The sequence below is a fragment of the Podarcis erhardii genome (genome assembly GCF_964252035.2).
Source record: "Podarcis erhardii genome assembly, chromosome: 1".
Lineage (NCBI taxonomy): Eukaryota > Metazoa > Chordata > Lepidosauria > Squamata > Lacertidae > Podarcis > Podarcis erhardii.
This window is the reverse complement of record NC_138497.1, coordinates 126,678,797-126,695,567: the sequence shown is the minus strand read 5'-3', so window position 1 is coordinate 126,695,567 and position 16,771 is coordinate 126,678,797. Positions and strand designations below refer to the sequence as shown.

The following is a 16,771-nucleotide window of genomic DNA, read 5'->3' as shown; positions in this document are numbered from 1 at the left end:
TAGAGCGAGATGAGCGCCGCAACCCCAGAGTTGTTTGCGACTGGACCTAACGGTCGGGGGTACCTTTACCTTTGAGCTTTGAGCTAGGCACTGGAGGCAGGACTGGGGCTAGGATTAGAAGAGAGACATAGGACGGAGTAGTATCAGCATATGGGTGGAATCTTGCCCCAAATCTTCTGTTAGTTTCAGCTGGTAGCTTTTTGCACCTTAAACAGGAGCAGGGGCAAACAAGAGCAAGAACAAGGGAAGCAGTCCAAGAATTATCCTGTGAGCAACCCTCCTTACAGTTCATAACAAAGTTCCCAGAATATCAGCAGCTTGCCCTTCTGATTTCTAAGCATATAAATTATCAACCAGGATCGCATTCAGTATCAAGCCTACAAAGCCAGCGTAATCTACGCTCGGGTAAATCGTGCCGGTGCAACTTAACCCTACTCCAAACATTTCAGGAGTGCGGCTACTGACAACTGAGCCAGCCCAAACTTGGCAGAAGGAAAAGAAGCCTTTACTGTAGAACATTGCTTTTAGAAGGCGTCATTTAAACACGGGCATTAAACAGCTATAGTTTAGCTTCCATTTAGAAACCCGTATTTCCTGTACAATACCATGTTCTTAATAGGTTTTGCTCAAAGCCTTTGGAATGAGTTCAGTCAATGTGTAATAAATGAAATGTTTTGGCTGCAGGCTACACTGGCAATGGGCCTGAGAATCCCAATGTGTCCCAGCTTAAACGTTAAGCTTAATTGTCGGTTTCATTTTGGGGAAGTGTTGGTAACTGGCAGAGAGACTTAAACACAAGAGTTTGTTATTTGGTCATTTGTGGCAAGTTGGTTATCTGAGTTTTCTCGTATAAGTGTGGGTGCTCTGATTATTCTATTATCCTGATGCCTGAGCTTTGACAGAACTGGGACACTGAGAGAATCCCTTGAATATCAAAGTCTAATGGAATGACTTGCAGCTTTCTAAACTCAGATTCTTGACTAATGGAAGTATTACAAAAAAATGAGGGACTTTGAAATCTAGGCCACTTGAAGGTTTTACCGAGTGTTTTTGATGCAGTTTCCTCTGTGCAGGATTCTTTTGTGTTAGAATTCTGATGACCAAGACCTCTGTCACCTTGACTAATCCTGTGCATTGTTTTTCATGAGCTTACCCCTCATGCCCCAAGCAGCTTGAAAGTTAGGCAATAGCTGATATGCATAATCAGGTTTATTGCAGCATGAGTGTAAATGAAAGACTCCGAATGGAGCAGGAGTCCGTTAATATGGTTGCCATGGTGACAATGAATTTATTTCTCACAATCAGAATTTGGAAGCAGCATCCAACAAGAAGCAGCTGTGCTATTTTGCCCTTTAAAAAATAAAAGCAAACTGCCAGCATTTTCTTTCTCTTAAAAAACAACAACTTTTTTATTCAAAATTAAAACAAAACATATTATCCAGAAACATACCATCCTTATCCCCCCCCATTTTTCCTCCCTCCCCTCCCTCCACCCACAGAACCCACCCACCCCCACCCCCCGACTTCCCTCAGTTCCAGTCTTTGATTTCTCTAAAAGTGCTGTTTTCTGCATGTTACACAGTTGTATAGATCCTCAAACTATTTAGCTGATTATTATCAATAAAAAGTTTGTGAATGTTTATTCAAAACCAGCCAAGGAGTCCAGTTCACTTTGTTACGTCTTCAAATACTTTGTAAAGGGTTCCCATTCATCTTTAAAGTCACAGTTATCCTTGTCCCGTAGCTTGTATGTCAGTTTTGCCAGTTCTGCATAGTCCATCAATTTTTCTTGCCATGATTCTTTAGTTGGGGTCTCTTCAGCCTTCCATCTTTGTGCTATTAAAACTCTCGTGGCCGTTGTTGCATAGATGAAGATGTTTTTCAGCTTTTTTGGCAGATCTTTCCCTACAACTGCCAGCATTTTCTCGATTGAGCAGGTAGCCCCCAGGCTGCCAGCAGTGGCGGAGGGGCAGTCCACCCTGGGTGCCATCTCTAAGGGGGGTGACAAGAAGGCACCCCGTGGAGGGCTCGCCCCGCCGCTCCCGGACGCGGCGGCGTAAGCTGCCACCATCGCACAGCCGCATGCAGAGGATCCTCCGTTCATGGCAGGGCGGCGGAATCCTGCAACTGTCCATACGGCGCTCGAGCGGCACCATCAGCTAACCACCCAGCTGCGCATGCGCTGTTCGTAGCAGTGCTGTGCATGCACCACGGGGCGGTTCGCCACCGCCGCCGCTTGAGTGCCGTACGGATGGTGGCAGGATCCCTCCGACGCCGCTGCAGCTGTGAGCTGAGGATCCTGCTGCCGTCCATACAGCCCTGCGGCACATGCGTGGCGCTGCTACGTACTGCGCATGCGCGGCACCGCTATGTGCGGTGCATGCACCAGCGGGCAGTTTGCCCCAACACCCCACACCAGGTGCTGGTTAGCCTTCCTTCGCTCCTGGCTGCCAGGTCAACCTCCGCCATTGTGTTGTTAATGCTGCCACACCTTACAGTGTGGGAACTGTTTGCATCATTTTTGTTTAATGGCACCTGTGCCCTTTTTGCTGCTGCTTCCTGTCACTTCAGCAGTCCTCTTCTCCTTTTCTTTCTCCCGGACTTTTGCCTGCAGCCACAAGGGAAGAGTTGCCTCAGTGGTTGGCCTCTTTCCCAACCTCTCATTTATGTCTGAGAAAATGGAAGGTTTTTTGTACTCCCAAGAAAGAGAAATAAAATTCCCCAAAAGGAGAAGTAAAACATAGCATACTGGTTTTATTACTTAAATATACCTAAATATACAGTCATACCTAGGGTTAAAGACGCTTCAGGTTGCATTTTTTTCAGGTTGTGGACCGCCGAAACCTGGAAGAACCGGAATGGGTTATAGTGGTACCTCAGGTTAAGTACTTAATTTGTTCCGGAGGTCCATTCTTAACCTGAAACTGTTCTTAACCTGAAGCACCACTTTAGCTAATGGGGCCTCCTGCTGCTGCCGCTCCGTTGGAGCACGATTTCTGTTCTCATCCTGAAGCAAAGTTCTTAACCTGAGGTACTATTTCTGGGTTAGCGGAGTCTGTAACCTGAAGCATATGTAACCCGAGGTACCGCTGTACTTCCGGGTTTCGGCGGTCGCGCATGCGCAGAAGCTCTAAATTGCAGCCCGCAGTACACAGACACGCCGCTGCAGGTTGCGAATGTGCATCCCGCACGGATCACGTTCACAACCTGAGCGTCCGCTGTACTGCTCGTTTTTTTTCTTTAAAAAAAAAGCCTGCTTGACATTTACAATTTCCGAAATTGTGTTGGGAAGTCTTTGCAGCCTCATTCTAAACACATTCCCTCCCAGCTAATACTGATTTTAGTTGGGACTGCTAAAGCTGCTGCCTTAATTTGCATTGTGTGGGCTGATTCACATGTCATCTGCTGATGGTTTTGCATAAGTGGGAGCCAGCCTCGTCTCTGCATTCCCAGAAAAAAGGTACTGTTTGAGGTGCTAATATATGGATCTTACTTTTGGATAGATTCCTATCCATTATTGAGTATGTGGGCCTGATCAGGAAAGAGGGAGATGTACTGAAACCTCAATTATTATTTTCTTTCCAAGTATGCAGACGTGAGAGTGACTCTCATTTGTGCTAACCAAGAAGAATGCCGTGTCTGAATCAGCCGTGAGACTCGAAAATAAATTGTGCTCATTTCGTTTGAGTAGCTCGCCTTCCTTTCCCTTTTACTGTGTAGCATTTAGCTGGTGGTTTTGATACATATCTTTTTGATGCTGCTGTCCTCAGATGATTCTTAATATCCGGTGTGAAATTATAGCTTTTAATGTACGTTGTGGTTGATGACTTCAATTATTCCAGATTCAGAATTTGGACTTCTCTAAACAAATGCTGTCAAACTAATGTTTAAAACAATTTTTTTCCTCTGGAAGATTTTTACAGAGCGATAAACCAGAAATGGATTCAGAAGGCTAAAGAAATAAAGAATCTAACGACTCTTTCTGTGGCGGGAGGATTTCGAGATTATCAAGTTCGTTCAGGACTGGCTTTTCTGCCCCGAACAAGTCATCAGAGCAGTGCCTTATGTGTTGTGGTAAACTAAGCACCCATTCTTTTAAAATTAAAGTAATATTTACAGATTTGGGGAAAAGTAATTTGCAACCCTAGGGCTCTTGTACATACTGAAGGATTCTTGTTTAAGGTATTGCATATTTAATCCTTGCCCTGGCATTTACTATAACTGGAATAAGTTGTATTCTAGATTTAGCTCTCGGTCCTAGTGGAAACAGTGACACTTGTTACCAAACAAATGTGGATTCCCTATAAGATTAGAAGTGTAATGCTTGGGCCAGTATATAAACGTTTTTCTCCCAAATCCTTTTTCTGATAAAAGGGCCTAGCAGGAAGAAATAAGAAATCCTACTGGACATGACTAAGAGATTGGGCTTTCCTAAAGTACCGTATTTTTTGCTCTATAAGACGCACCAGACCACAAGACGCACCTAGCTTTTGGAGGAGGAAAACAAGAACAAAAGTATTCTGGCTTCTGTGATAGCTGCGCAGCCTGCATTCGCTCCATAAGACGCACACACATTTCCTCTTACTTTTTAGGAGGGAAAAAGCGAGTCTTATAGAGCAAAAAATACGGTAAATTTTTGGATTCTGTCTAAAGACTGCAGTCCTGCATTCAGCTGGCTGAACAGAAGGATCCAAAGAACCACACATCAAATTTTACATATCCAAGGACACTTTTAGCGTTCCCCTTCCCGAACAGCCGCTCTCCGTTCTACATGCCAAACCAATTTTCACATTGAGTCACAATTCTGAGGCATAGTGATCTGCTATCACGGGACGAAAGGGAGAAGTTCTGCTGTGCTGTACATGTCTAAACTAGCCCTTTGAATCCCTGCCGTTGGGATCTTAGCCGTGGGCAGGATTTCAGCAATGTGCTTTCTTCATTAAGATAATATTTAATGTTTCTCATTAGTAATTTTTGAAAAGAAGTAACAGAAATCTCTTCTTAAATAGACTTCAGCCATTCCTCGTGTTTGGGCTTCAACAGACCATCTCTCCATAGTTTGGTAAGCAGCTTGAACCAGACTAGGTACCCGAATTGACTTCTTTTGTTGCTTGATTTCATCTTTATCAGTAGTTTTTATAACTAGCCTTTTCCCCTTACACTCTCTTTATAGGTGTAAGGAATTAATCTTGGCTACCATCCGAGCATTTTTTGACCTTATTGATGAAAACACTAAGCAGGTTTGTATTTCTCTTGTAAATAGTGATGGTATTAATGTTAATTTGAATCCATATTCTGTCTTGGGTTTAGTACAACTAATCCAGAATGCGGCAGCCAGACTGGTGACTGGGGGTGGCCGCCGAGACCACATAACACCAGTCCTGAGAGATCTGCATTGGCTCCCAGTACGTTTCCGAGCACAATTCAAAGTGCTGGTGTTTACCTTTAAAGCTCTAAACGGCCTCGGCCCAGTATACCTGAAGGAGTGTCTCCACCCCCATCGTTCTGCCCGGACGCTGAGGTCCAGCGCCGAGGGCCTTCTGGCGGTTCCCTCATTGCGAGAAGCAAAGCTACAGGGAACCAGGCAGAGGGCCTTCTCGGTAGTGGCGCCTGCCCTGTGGAACGCCCTCCCATCAGATGTCAAAGCGATAAATAACTACCTGACATTCAGAAGACATCTTAAGGCAGCCCTGTTCAGAGAAGTTTTTAATCTGTGATATTTTAGTGTATTTTTGGTTTCTATGGAAGCCGCCCAGAGTGGCTGGGGAAACCCAGCCAGATGGGCGGGGTACAAATAATAAATTATTATTATTATTATTATTATTATTATTATTATTATTATTATTATTTTAGTATAAATATGCTTCATTGCAACCAAAACCTAAGTTAAAATTCTTCTGAAATCACGTGTTAATTCTTAGATAACAGAAGATCCACAGAAGAGAATGCTAGTGTTAAATCATCACTTTCTGAGGCACCCTGCAAAATTATATGAAGAGAGCCCTGAATCTGTTGCTGAACTAACAGGTTAGCTTATCTTTTTTTTTTTTTAAATACAAGATCAGGGTTAGTAGTGAGTCTAAGCAAAATGGGTTTGAAATAAGCTGAGATCTCTGGTGAAACTAAACACTGCCAGCTCCTTCTCCCACCTGATTCTTTACTTGGGCTTTTCCTATTTTGTGCACATAGCACCAAACCATGGTTTAGCATTGTATATGTCAGGCTCCTAGGTCTCGGTTTCCTCCCCCCCTTTGGCCGTAGATAAGCAGGACAAAGCAAAAAGAGTCCCTTACCATGTAATGATCACAGCAAATGAACAAAGCATCCATTCTCGGAATGAAGGTGTTCCCAATTAAGGATTCCACCCACTTCCTTCCTAGTCACTTCCGCATCTTGCAACCTGATCTTGCAACCACCCTGCTTTTTGTGTAGCCATCTTATCTGTTGTACGTGACCTTGGACTGATAGGCTGAATACTTTCCAGCGAGACACAGTCTGTTAGCTCTCTCTCTTCCTGTTCTTCTTCACTTTGTTGTTCACCCCCCAGTTCTTCCCAACTTTTGTCTTCAGAACTGTGCCCCTCTGTAAACCGCTGTTCCAAATCTATACTGCTCCACTGATCCTGGGCAGCCTCAGAATCCTGGTCAGGGGGAGGGGGAGGCTCCCACCATTCCCCATCAGAGTAGTACTCCTCAGCCTGGTCTCTGACAGTATATGAACATAGCCTGTGTGTGGCTTCTCTTAACTTCTTGAACCAACTTCATACTGCATCATCACCACCACATTATTTTAGGGGGAGAGTTCGCAGAACGAACTAGTTCTAAGTTGGTGCTATACTTTTATGTCACTAAATATTGGGTGGTTTAGTACAACACCATCAGGGAAATGGGTCTTCATATATTCTTAAGCTTATTCCTTATTTGTATGAAGTCCGGTCCTCGGCAGATACCATGGCTTGATACTATTTGAAGTTAGAAAGTGAAAAAACCCAAACAGTGGTGGTAATTTTGTAGGAAGTGAGGAAGAATTTTATTCCTGGATGTGTGAAGAGTGATGTTGCTTGATTGCAGGAGAAGTAAACTGGATCCAGATTAAAACTTCAAAATGGTCCTATACAGTGTACAATGTGAGTTGCGTTGATTTCTTCTTTTAACTGTAACTTATTTAATTTGGGATAGATGATATGGGAAGCTGCCCAGCGGGCAAATGCAGCAACTTAAGGCCTCCTTATTTGGTCCCTGGAACTCTTCACGGGCCACAACTCCACTCCACCAGCCAAACTTCACTGGCCTTGGTCCACACTCACGTGTTTTCTGCCTGCCTGAAATGCTTGTTTGGATGGAGAATAGGTGTCTCTCTCTCTCTCTCTCTCTCTCTCTCTCTCTCTCTCTGTGTGTGTGTGTGTGTGTGTGTGTAGAAACCAGCCTACTGTTGTGCTGCCCATTTTTGCCTCTGGCCCCACTCGCCTCTAGCGTACGGCCCTTGTAAGGTGGCCCAGAAGGGAGTTTAGCCTTGGGCTGCTTTGATGAGGTCTCCAACCCTAGGTAAAGGTAAAGGGACTCCTGACCATTAGGTCCAGTCGTGGCCAATTCTGGGGTTGCGGCACTCATCTCGCTTTATTGGCCGAGGGAGCCGGTGTACAGCTTCCGGGTCATGTGGCCAGCATGACTAAGCCACTTCTGGCGAACCAGAGCAGCGCACGGAAACGCCATTTACCTTCCCACTGGAGTGGTACCTATTTATCTACTTGCACTTTGACGTGCTTTCGAACTGCTAGGTGGGAAGGGGCAGGGACCGAGCAACGGGAGCTCACCTAGTCACAGGGATTCGAACCACTGACCTTCTGATCGGCAAGTCCTAGGCTCTGTGGTTTAACCCACAGCGCCACCCGCATCTCCAACCCTACTTTATACCAAATCAGACTCTCCAGGGTTTCAGACGGGTCTTGTTTCACAGCCCTACCTGGAGGTGCTAAGTATTGAACCTGAGACCTTCTCCCTGCAAAGTATGTGCTCTACTTCTGAGCTTTTGGCCCACCCCCAGTAGACTGTCCAGGACTGTACATGGCTAATGGTGATTGGAAACCATGTCTGCTCGATCCCGTTCCAGCAGTTCTCCAAACTACTACAGTTTCAGTTCAGCATGTTTTTGTCCTTTTCTGAACAGGAATCGGATGGAAAATACTTTACTTTCCCTCTCTCAGGCCATCGAAAACCATACAGTCATGTCTACTGTCAAAGCAGTATGTTGGTGAGAAATTGCTTTCCTTTGTGGCTTGACTTAACTTTTGTATTTATAGTAAGAAAATGATTTAAATGCTTTCACTATTTAGTATGCCAAGCTATAATGTGTATTCTTACCTCTCTTTCTCCCCCACATACCTGTTTTATCTATCAGGACACAAATAGTTGGATATATGGCTGTATAAACAGTTCCTCACCTGTGTGGTAAATATATTTTACATTTCATAAACAAGTAGAATAGAACTGTTTGCAGAAGATACTTGTGCAAATTATTGCTGTTTTTAATGTTCTTTTAAAAATAATGTTTGGTTTTGTATTTGCTTAAAACAAGTGGTGCTTAGTTCTGTTTTGTTTTCATTTTTGTGTTATATTTTCTGGCCTCTTCCGACTGTTGTGACATACTAGGAATTTAAGCCACCCTTAAACCTGCCTTAATCCACTTCTTGGATTAGGAGAATCCCTATAATCCCACGGTTAGCTGTGTATTTGGCTTTAATGAATAGGATTCCCCAGGGGACTGGTGGATTTTGAACATATTCAAAATTAGCTTGAGCACTCTGCAGTTATATTTAAATACTGAAGAAAGAGGAGAAAAGAACATTAATATAGCCATATTATAATACCACATTTAGCACTGTAACACTTTCATATGGTTTATCTAGTACATGAGAAAGCATTTCCAGTGCTCAAAATAGTTCTTGCTCAAGGAAAGGCCTTCCAGTATTTGTTTGCCATATGCCAATTTATATATTAACAGTCTTCCATGTATTCCTTAGCTATTATTTTATTATTTCCACTGACCGGTAATCAAAATGTTTGCACAAAATAGCAAGTTAAGAATTTTTTAATTTTTTGTTTTTTGGTAAAACATCCTTAAACTTTCCCTAAGAGGATGACAACAATATATAGAGTGAGTTTATGTCTGCTTGCTGCCTTCCCTTTATAACTTCCATGTAGAAATCTGCAGAACAGCTTATTTGCTAATCAGCTGTTGTGCAGGAACATCAGACACAGTAAATGTCTGGAGCAGTGGTAAAGGGTAGTTTCTGCAGAGAAGGAAGGGAATAAAAGCTTGGGGGGGGGCAAAGTTGTTGTGTTTGTTTTAGTTTTGCCAAAAGTTATTGAGCTTTTTGGGCAAAATTGCAAAAAGGAAAAAAAGGACATTTTTGAGCTTTTTAAAAAGTAAAATTGCCCAAAACAACACTGCTGACATGAGGTGCCATACACCCACATATCCCTGGACATTTTGCCGATTTCCGCCTAGACACTGCTTCCGACAGCAGTATTCCGGTTATGTCTGGGAAATTCCGAACGTATGGCAACCCTATTCACTATGGTTTGCTGAAACAAGCCAACTTCACAAATTACAGTTGGAAGGTGGCTTATTTCAGCAAAGCACAGTTAAAATTAACCACAGTTTGTCCAGATTAAAAAATTGCAACATGTTACAGTGAATCTGACTTGATGCTTTTGAATTATGCTGCTGCGGGAGACTCTTGATAGTCCCATGGACTGCAAGAAGATCAAACCAATCCATTCTGAAGGAAATCAGCCCTGAGTGCTCACTGGAAGGACAGATCCTGAAGCTGAGGCTCCAAGACTCTGGCCACCTCATGAGAAGAGAAGACTCCCTGGAAAAGACCCTGATGTTGGGAAAGATGGAGGGCACAAGGAGAAGGGGATGACAGAGGACGAGATGGTGGGACAGTGTTCTCGAAGCTACCAGCATGAGTTTGACAAAACTGCGGGAGGCAGTGGAAGACAGGAGTGCCTGGCGTGCTCTGGTCCATGGGGTCACGAAGAGTTGGACACGACTAAACGACTAAACAACAACAACAACAGTGAATCCAAAATGGAAGTGAAAGCTTCTGAACACTTCAGAATTGTGGCCAGAGTCAAACTTTTTATGTCTTATCTCCATAATTTTAGAATGTGGTTATTGTGTTACAGTTTCTTGCCTGAGGGCATGTAGACCTACCTTTCCACAAAGGCCTAATTTGACACTCTGGCCACTACACCACATTAGCTATAGGTATCAATAATAGTGATATTAGAGTTGCTTTCTAAACTTGCTTAACAATTAAAATATAGCATTGTGCATAAGAAACTTGAAATAAATATTCATGAACATCAACTCGCACGATTTTCTAATCTCTAATAATTTTTATCTTAATTTTCTACAGTCTGCAAGGTGTTGATTTGAGTTGGAAAACTGAATTACTGCCAACAGTTAAGGTAAAAATTGCACCATTTCCTTGAAAACTAATTTATTTATTTAATTATTCATTCATTCATTCGTTCATTCATTATTTATTTATTTATTCATTCATTATTTAAGAGAATATAAATGTATTGTGCACTTAAACACTGCTGAATCCTCTTAATCCACTGAAACACATTTTGAAGAGCTTCTGTGATAAAATTAACAGTTCCAGTTTTTCCCTGTGGTTTAAGTGCTCTGTTGGAGACTTCAAAATTATTTTCGCCATGATTTTTTTAAAAGACTCAAAATACACTTTGCAGGCCAGTTAAACATTGCTTTTGCATGTATTGTCTTTCTAGACTGTGACTCTGAAGCTTCAAGACTATCCTTCTTTGTCTCATCTTGTGCTTCATATACCAGCCGTCAATGGTAATAAGGTAATAGAGAGAGGTGTCTAGTTTGTGTGCGTTTAAAACCAATACACCTGAGTATTTTACATAACTTTTCCTGAAATGTTGTATTTTTTAGCGCATGCTATAACTTGTGATGAGAACTGTTGCTTTCTTTTATCAAATGAGCCAAGTCTTTGCTGTTAGACCAGGCATAGGCAAACTCAGCCCTCTAGATGTTTTGAGACTACAATTCCCATCATCCCTGACCACTGGTCCTGTTAGCTAGGGATGATGGGAGTTGTAGTCCCAAAACATCTGGAGGGCCAAGTTTGCCTGTGCCTGTGTTAGACTATTGATAGATTGACTGCAAGAGTTGTTTGCCTCTGTAGTATCTGGGGTAAAGCACAAACCATGCTTTAGGCTCCACAAGAGAGCCTAAAATACGCCTTAGTTCCAAATGACATGTTTGAGAATCTGCAGAACATTTGCAGGTAATACAGAAATGACCACTATGCTTATTTCTGTTTACTAATACAGTGGTACCTCGGGTTAAGTACTTAATTCGTTCCAGAGGTCCGTACTTAACCTGAAACTGTTCTTAAGCTGAAGCACCACTTTAGCTAATGGGGCCGCCGCGCTGCCAGAGCACGATTTCTGTTCTCATCCTGAAGCAAAGTTCTTATCCCAAGGTAATATTTCTGGGTTAGCGGAGTCTGTAACCTGAAGCGTCTGTAACCCGAGGTACCACTGTAAGGTGATTTGTTAAGTTTATAGTTGAGTCAGTTCTTGAACCCAGTTCTCCTGGTGTGAAGTTTAATACAGTGGAACCTCAGTTGCCGAACATAATCCGTTCCGGAAGACCGTTCGACTTCCTAAACGTTCGACAACCAAGGCTCAATTGCCAGTCGGTAAAATCCATTGAAAAAATGGAGAAACACACCTCGGAAGCCGTTCGACTTCCGAGGCACATTCGAAAATGGAAGCATTCACTTCCGGGTTGTCAACGTTCAAAAGCTGAAACATTCAACTTCCGAAGCGTTCGACAATTGAGGTTCCACTGTACCTTTTCTTGGTTTTCGACTTTCTGAGGATGAAATGCTATGTGGACCACTGCCAGAAATTCTAGAAATCACATTGTATTTCTTTGTTGCAGTTTACTTTGGACTGCGAGTTCTTTAACGAAGCTTCAAGAACAGTACAGCTTCCTGTGACCCACCTTTTTTCATTTGGTAGGCCTCCTTCGCTGCATTTGGCAAAAGCACGATTCTGGTTTCCGTGTATTTAAATAATTATTTCTTGTTAATTGTGACTCTAAAGACTGAAATCTTTAAGATATTATATTAGTTTTCTGTTAATTATGTTGCTTTGACTGTATACTCTATCTTTGACTTTCCTCAGATTGACTTTCCTATCTGACTTTCCTCAGATTGTTTTATTGATGTTTTAATATTCTGTATACCACTTTGAGATTTTTCTTAAAAATATAAAGCAGTATAGATACATCTTGAATTTCAAGATGTATCTACAAAAACATTGTAATTTGTTTGAATGTTAAGAAGGATGCTAGATTATAAAAAATTGGCCACCACTAAACTAGATTTAAATTTGATGCTAAGTGAGATTAAAGAAAATATAAAAATTTTATTGGAAAAAGTGCTAGATTATATTTGAATGTGTGGACATGAGACTGTAAACAAGTTGATAATTTGTTTGGAAAAATTTTTTTAACGACGTAAATGGGAGAGGGGGACGTGAGGGAGTCCAAAGAAGCGAAGAATTTGTTGTGATAGAAGCAAGATTGTTTTATGTGTGCATTTTATATCTAAAAAAACCTTAATAAATATTAAAAAAAAAAATATATAAAGCAGTATAGAAATGAAATAAGTAATAATGATAATGTACTGACTACTTCTGACATGAGGCATTACTTTCTACAGGGCTTTCTTCAAGCAAAATCGTATTAAATTCAACTGGCCTTATTCACAAGGTTCAGCTTCAACATTTTGGTCAGGTATAAATACTTGTTATTATTATTATTATTATTTCAGGTAGTTAAGTTTTCTGTTTTGGGTTAGTTCTTTTGGGGAGTTCTAGTAAACTAACATGTATTGCATTGTTACGTTTGTTTAGATATACCAAGCTTTTAATATCCTTATAGAGAGCCGCTGCCAGTCGCTTAAAGGTAAATTTATTTCCAAAAATCACTTTTAAACCAGTGTTGGGGTGCGCGCGCGAATCCTTTGCATGTACCTCATTACTCACATATTTTTATTTTTGTAATGTCATTCATTATGTAGTCTTCAGTTCTAAGGTCATTTTGTAGTCTGACTTGCTTGTAAAATTAACCTTATTTGATTTTTTAGGGGCTTTGTTTACTGATGTGTACAGTACAATTCCATGTACTATATTGAAACCTACTGATTCACATTTGAGCAAGGCACATCCAATATTAAGGCTCACCTTGCTCTTCCCTGCTGTTAAAATCTCCCAATTTTTGTTCATTTTTCTTCTGTTTTGCTGAGATTTCATAACAGTAGTCTTCTTTTCTTGCAGTATAGTTTCAGTAGCTGAGCTTGCCACTTCATTACAAAGCACTCTACAGTTCAGCTCAACTTTTCTGCAGTACCCCAGCTTGATTTCATATTATGTTAACTCTTTTAGCTGATAGATATATATCAGGTCTGAAAGGTCTGTTAATCTAGAAGATTTGATCTGAACTATTATCTCAAGTTTAGCAGGTGAACTAGTGAACTACAAATAAGCTAAGGTATCAGCATGTGGAGATGTTTGCTTAAATCAGCCATTTAGAGTGTGTGTTTCAGAATCCATTATTTTTTGTTTGCTCTGATCATGGGTAAGGGGGGAAAGGACTCTGTTACAATAACTTTTTTTTTTTAATCGGTTGATTTAAAAATTGATGGGTACTTGAGAGGCAAATTTAAGCTTAGTTTTAATGCAAAGGCAAAATTCATTTTAGTCCATAGATTTTAATATTATTAATCCCTTATTTATTGGGGTATTTCCTGAGCATCACAAGATTAGGGTGAAATGTTTGAAAGAAAATAAGGGGTTGGTGTGGGTGTTTCTTCCCCCCAAATGGAGCTAAAATATTTTCTAATGTAAGTAGTAACTGAGATGTGACAGTTGATTCAGGACTCTGCTTCATTAATGGGGTGTGGACTGAGAATTTTATTTGATGATTTTATCACTGGTGACCACCTGGTGTGTCCTGGTAAACCAGCTAAATGTGTAATGCCACTGAGCTAAGTTTTATTCTAAACTCTGTTCTGATTGTTTAGATGTGGTATATATAGATCCCTGTGTGGGCAAAAGAGTAATTAAATGTGTGCAAATGTAGGTGGTATCCCTAAGATGCCTAAATTTGTTTTCTAATCTGCTTATGTTTCAGAGGGAAGCTTTCAGTTCATGTGTATGAGATGGTATATGTGCTGTGTGTGTGTGTGTGTGTGTGTGTGAGAGAGAGAGAGAGAGAGAGAGAGAGAGAGAGAGAGAGAGAGAGACCCCCATTGGAAACATGGTGATGTGGATAGGATGCAAATATTATTCCTTTTGTTAAAGTCAGCAGCTTTCAGGGTTCACAGTGGTAAAATGACCAGTTCATTATGCTGCAGGCACACAACATTTAAAATGAAGCTGGATTTCTCTTGAAGTTCTCCTCTTGCCCCCGCCACAGATCTTGCAGGTTAGCGTTAATAACAAGGCATGGTCTTTCGTTGTCCATTGTGTTAGCAGACTACCAGTTTGTTACTTGATCTTTTGTAGTTATCCTTTCCCTAATCCAAACTGATTCGCTTTGTCTTGGGTAGTACTTGGATGTTAGGCATTACAAAGGCAGATTTATGTGGCTGGGTTTTTTCACTTTATGATAACAATCGCACACCAGCTTGGCGTCTTGAAATCTCCCATTTATGCCAGCAAGGATGTGTCGAACCTTAATCATCCTCATGCCCAAGAAGTGCCTGTCAGTGCAGAGAGGAAGCTTATGCATGTAAGTCTGACATTTTTAAATTGCCACTTGAACTGGGTGCACGACACTCTCCTTAAAGTTGGCAATCTAATGCCACTTAAGAGTGAAAACGGATGAAGTGAACATACATTTCCTGTTCTGTGAATGACCTTCCCATTTATCTTGCTAAGTGGCAGTTGCCATTTCTCTTTGCTCTTGTCGTACTTCATAAGCCTCTTTCTATTTCTTTCACTGTGCCTGCCTGCAGAGTTGGAATCGGGTAAATGATGTTATCACACAGCCCTAATATTAAGTCTGCCGTGCTGCTTGAGTCTGCAGTGTGACGTGAATAATGAGAAGTCTGGCTCAATACAAAATTGAGATAGACGAGACACATTGGCAAAGAAGCAAAAAAATTAAAATGCCGATCATTAGAGATTGTGTGCAACTGGGAGATGGTTATTGGAAAAAGAGGAATTACACATTATCATTATTTCAGTTGTTGTTACATTTCAATATAATTCTACAACCTTACATTATAGCTGTTTTATGACAAAAAGAGAGTCAAATGACATTTGGGCCTCATTCTTGGCCTCTCATGTCACAGCAGAACCTAAGGTGTTGCAAAATACTCCTTGGACTTGCTTTTTGATAGCGTGATACGTTTTGAAAAGTTTCTTTGTTTGTTGTAGCAGAGTCCTTTTGTAGTGGCCTGATTTAAACTATTTCATCACATGCTTGGCTCTTTGTTTTATTATGTACTTTCATTTGCTTCTTTCAGAAAGGAAACCTTCTGTGTACCAGCTTCATATACCATGGTCCTATGAAGACTCTTTAACTTTGTCACAGTAAGAGTTTAACATTATTTGATTTCTTTACATCACTGAAAAGTGTCACACCTTAGGACTTCCATAGATGATATGAATGCGTTCTCACAATATGCAGGTGAATAGGACCACAAAATTTGGGATAGCACATGATCTTAACGTCAGAGTTTTTAAGGAAGGGTGAAGGTTTCGTGTGTAACAACTAAACACCGAATAATAGTTAAGTAGCCAGAAGATTCCTACTAATGCCCGTTTCTTCACAAGTCCACATGAGACATGGGTTTGTCATGATGCTTCCATGTGTATGCCTCTCCTAGAATAATTCCAAAAAGGTATCAATTGGAAGAAGCTTGAGCAATGATCTGGAAAAGATATGTTGCATAGGTTCAAGTAGTCTCTTCACTGCCTTGCTGACAGTGTTATCTCCACTGGTTAAAACCACGGCCCCTACCCTAATCAGAGTTTGCAAACTAGCTTCAACCATAGTTTCAAAGTCTGAATGATATGGGAACTTTGATAAGCGGTAGATAGTGCCACTTGTTAAATGAATGACAGCTCTGAATGTCTCATTTTTAGCTCGTCATTAAAAAACAACCACCAGTGGAACATGCAGCAAAAGCTAGCAACGTATCCTCCTGCACAAAATGAGTTCTCCTGTCTCATAATGCCATGCAGACTTAACAGGATCGCATCAAACTTTATTTTAGATTGGGCAAGTGTTCATTGCAGACCAATATTTTAAAAAACATAACCTAACCACCACAGGGTTCCATCTTCGACTGAGATTTCTGCAAAGCTGCACATTGCCCAGCCTGAAAATGACACTGCTGTTCCATCGTTGAACATTTATTCATCTTCAGATTGCCAATATGAAGTAAGTAAAAGCCTGTATGAAGTAAGTATAAAAAAGAGTTACATTTCTCCTGCTTTCCTTCAAAACAAGGGGGCCCATTTTCTGTATTGTAGTAAAAGACAGTCAGTGGAAGCCTTTTGATGCACAACTGAAGTGAAGTTCCCTTGGTTGTATTTCAGCCAACTGATGTTTGTTATATGTCAGAGTAGGAGAGGGCCTTCTTAGTAATGGCACCCCAGTTTGGGAATTCTTTATTTTCCCTGGTCTTTGCTCAGTAATTAGTGCC

At 41.2% G+C, this 16,771-nt stretch overlaps 1 protein-coding gene across 1 annotated transcript in view; it reads left to right on the top strand.

Moving 5' to 3' along the window:
- The window catches only part of PGAP1 (post-GPI attachment to proteins inositol deacylase 1), a 55,947-nt gene that overhangs the window by 21,115 nt on the left and 18,061 nt on the right, over positions 1-16,771 (top strand). The window contains exons 5-18 of the mRNA XM_081867436.1: positions 3,914-4,074; positions 5,010-5,062; positions 5,174-5,240; positions 5,922-6,027; positions 7,071-7,126; positions 8,167-8,250; positions 8,398-8,447; positions 10,427-10,478; positions 10,806-10,883; positions 11,992-12,067; positions 12,776-12,849; positions 12,969-13,020; positions 15,587-15,653; positions 16,398-16,506. Coding sequence (XP_081723562.1) covers positions 3,914-4,074; positions 5,010-5,062; positions 5,174-5,240; positions 5,922-6,027; positions 7,071-7,126; positions 8,167-8,250; positions 8,398-8,447; positions 10,427-10,478; positions 10,806-10,883; positions 11,992-12,067; positions 12,776-12,849; positions 12,969-13,020; positions 15,587-15,653; positions 16,398-16,506 — 1,085 coding nt within the window. The remainder of the gene's footprint in view (positions 1-3,913; positions 4,075-5,009; positions 5,063-5,173; positions 5,241-5,921; positions 6,028-7,070; positions 7,127-8,166; positions 8,251-8,397; positions 8,448-10,426; positions 10,479-10,805; positions 10,884-11,991; positions 12,068-12,775; positions 12,850-12,968; positions 13,021-15,586; positions 15,654-16,397; positions 16,507-16,771) is intronic.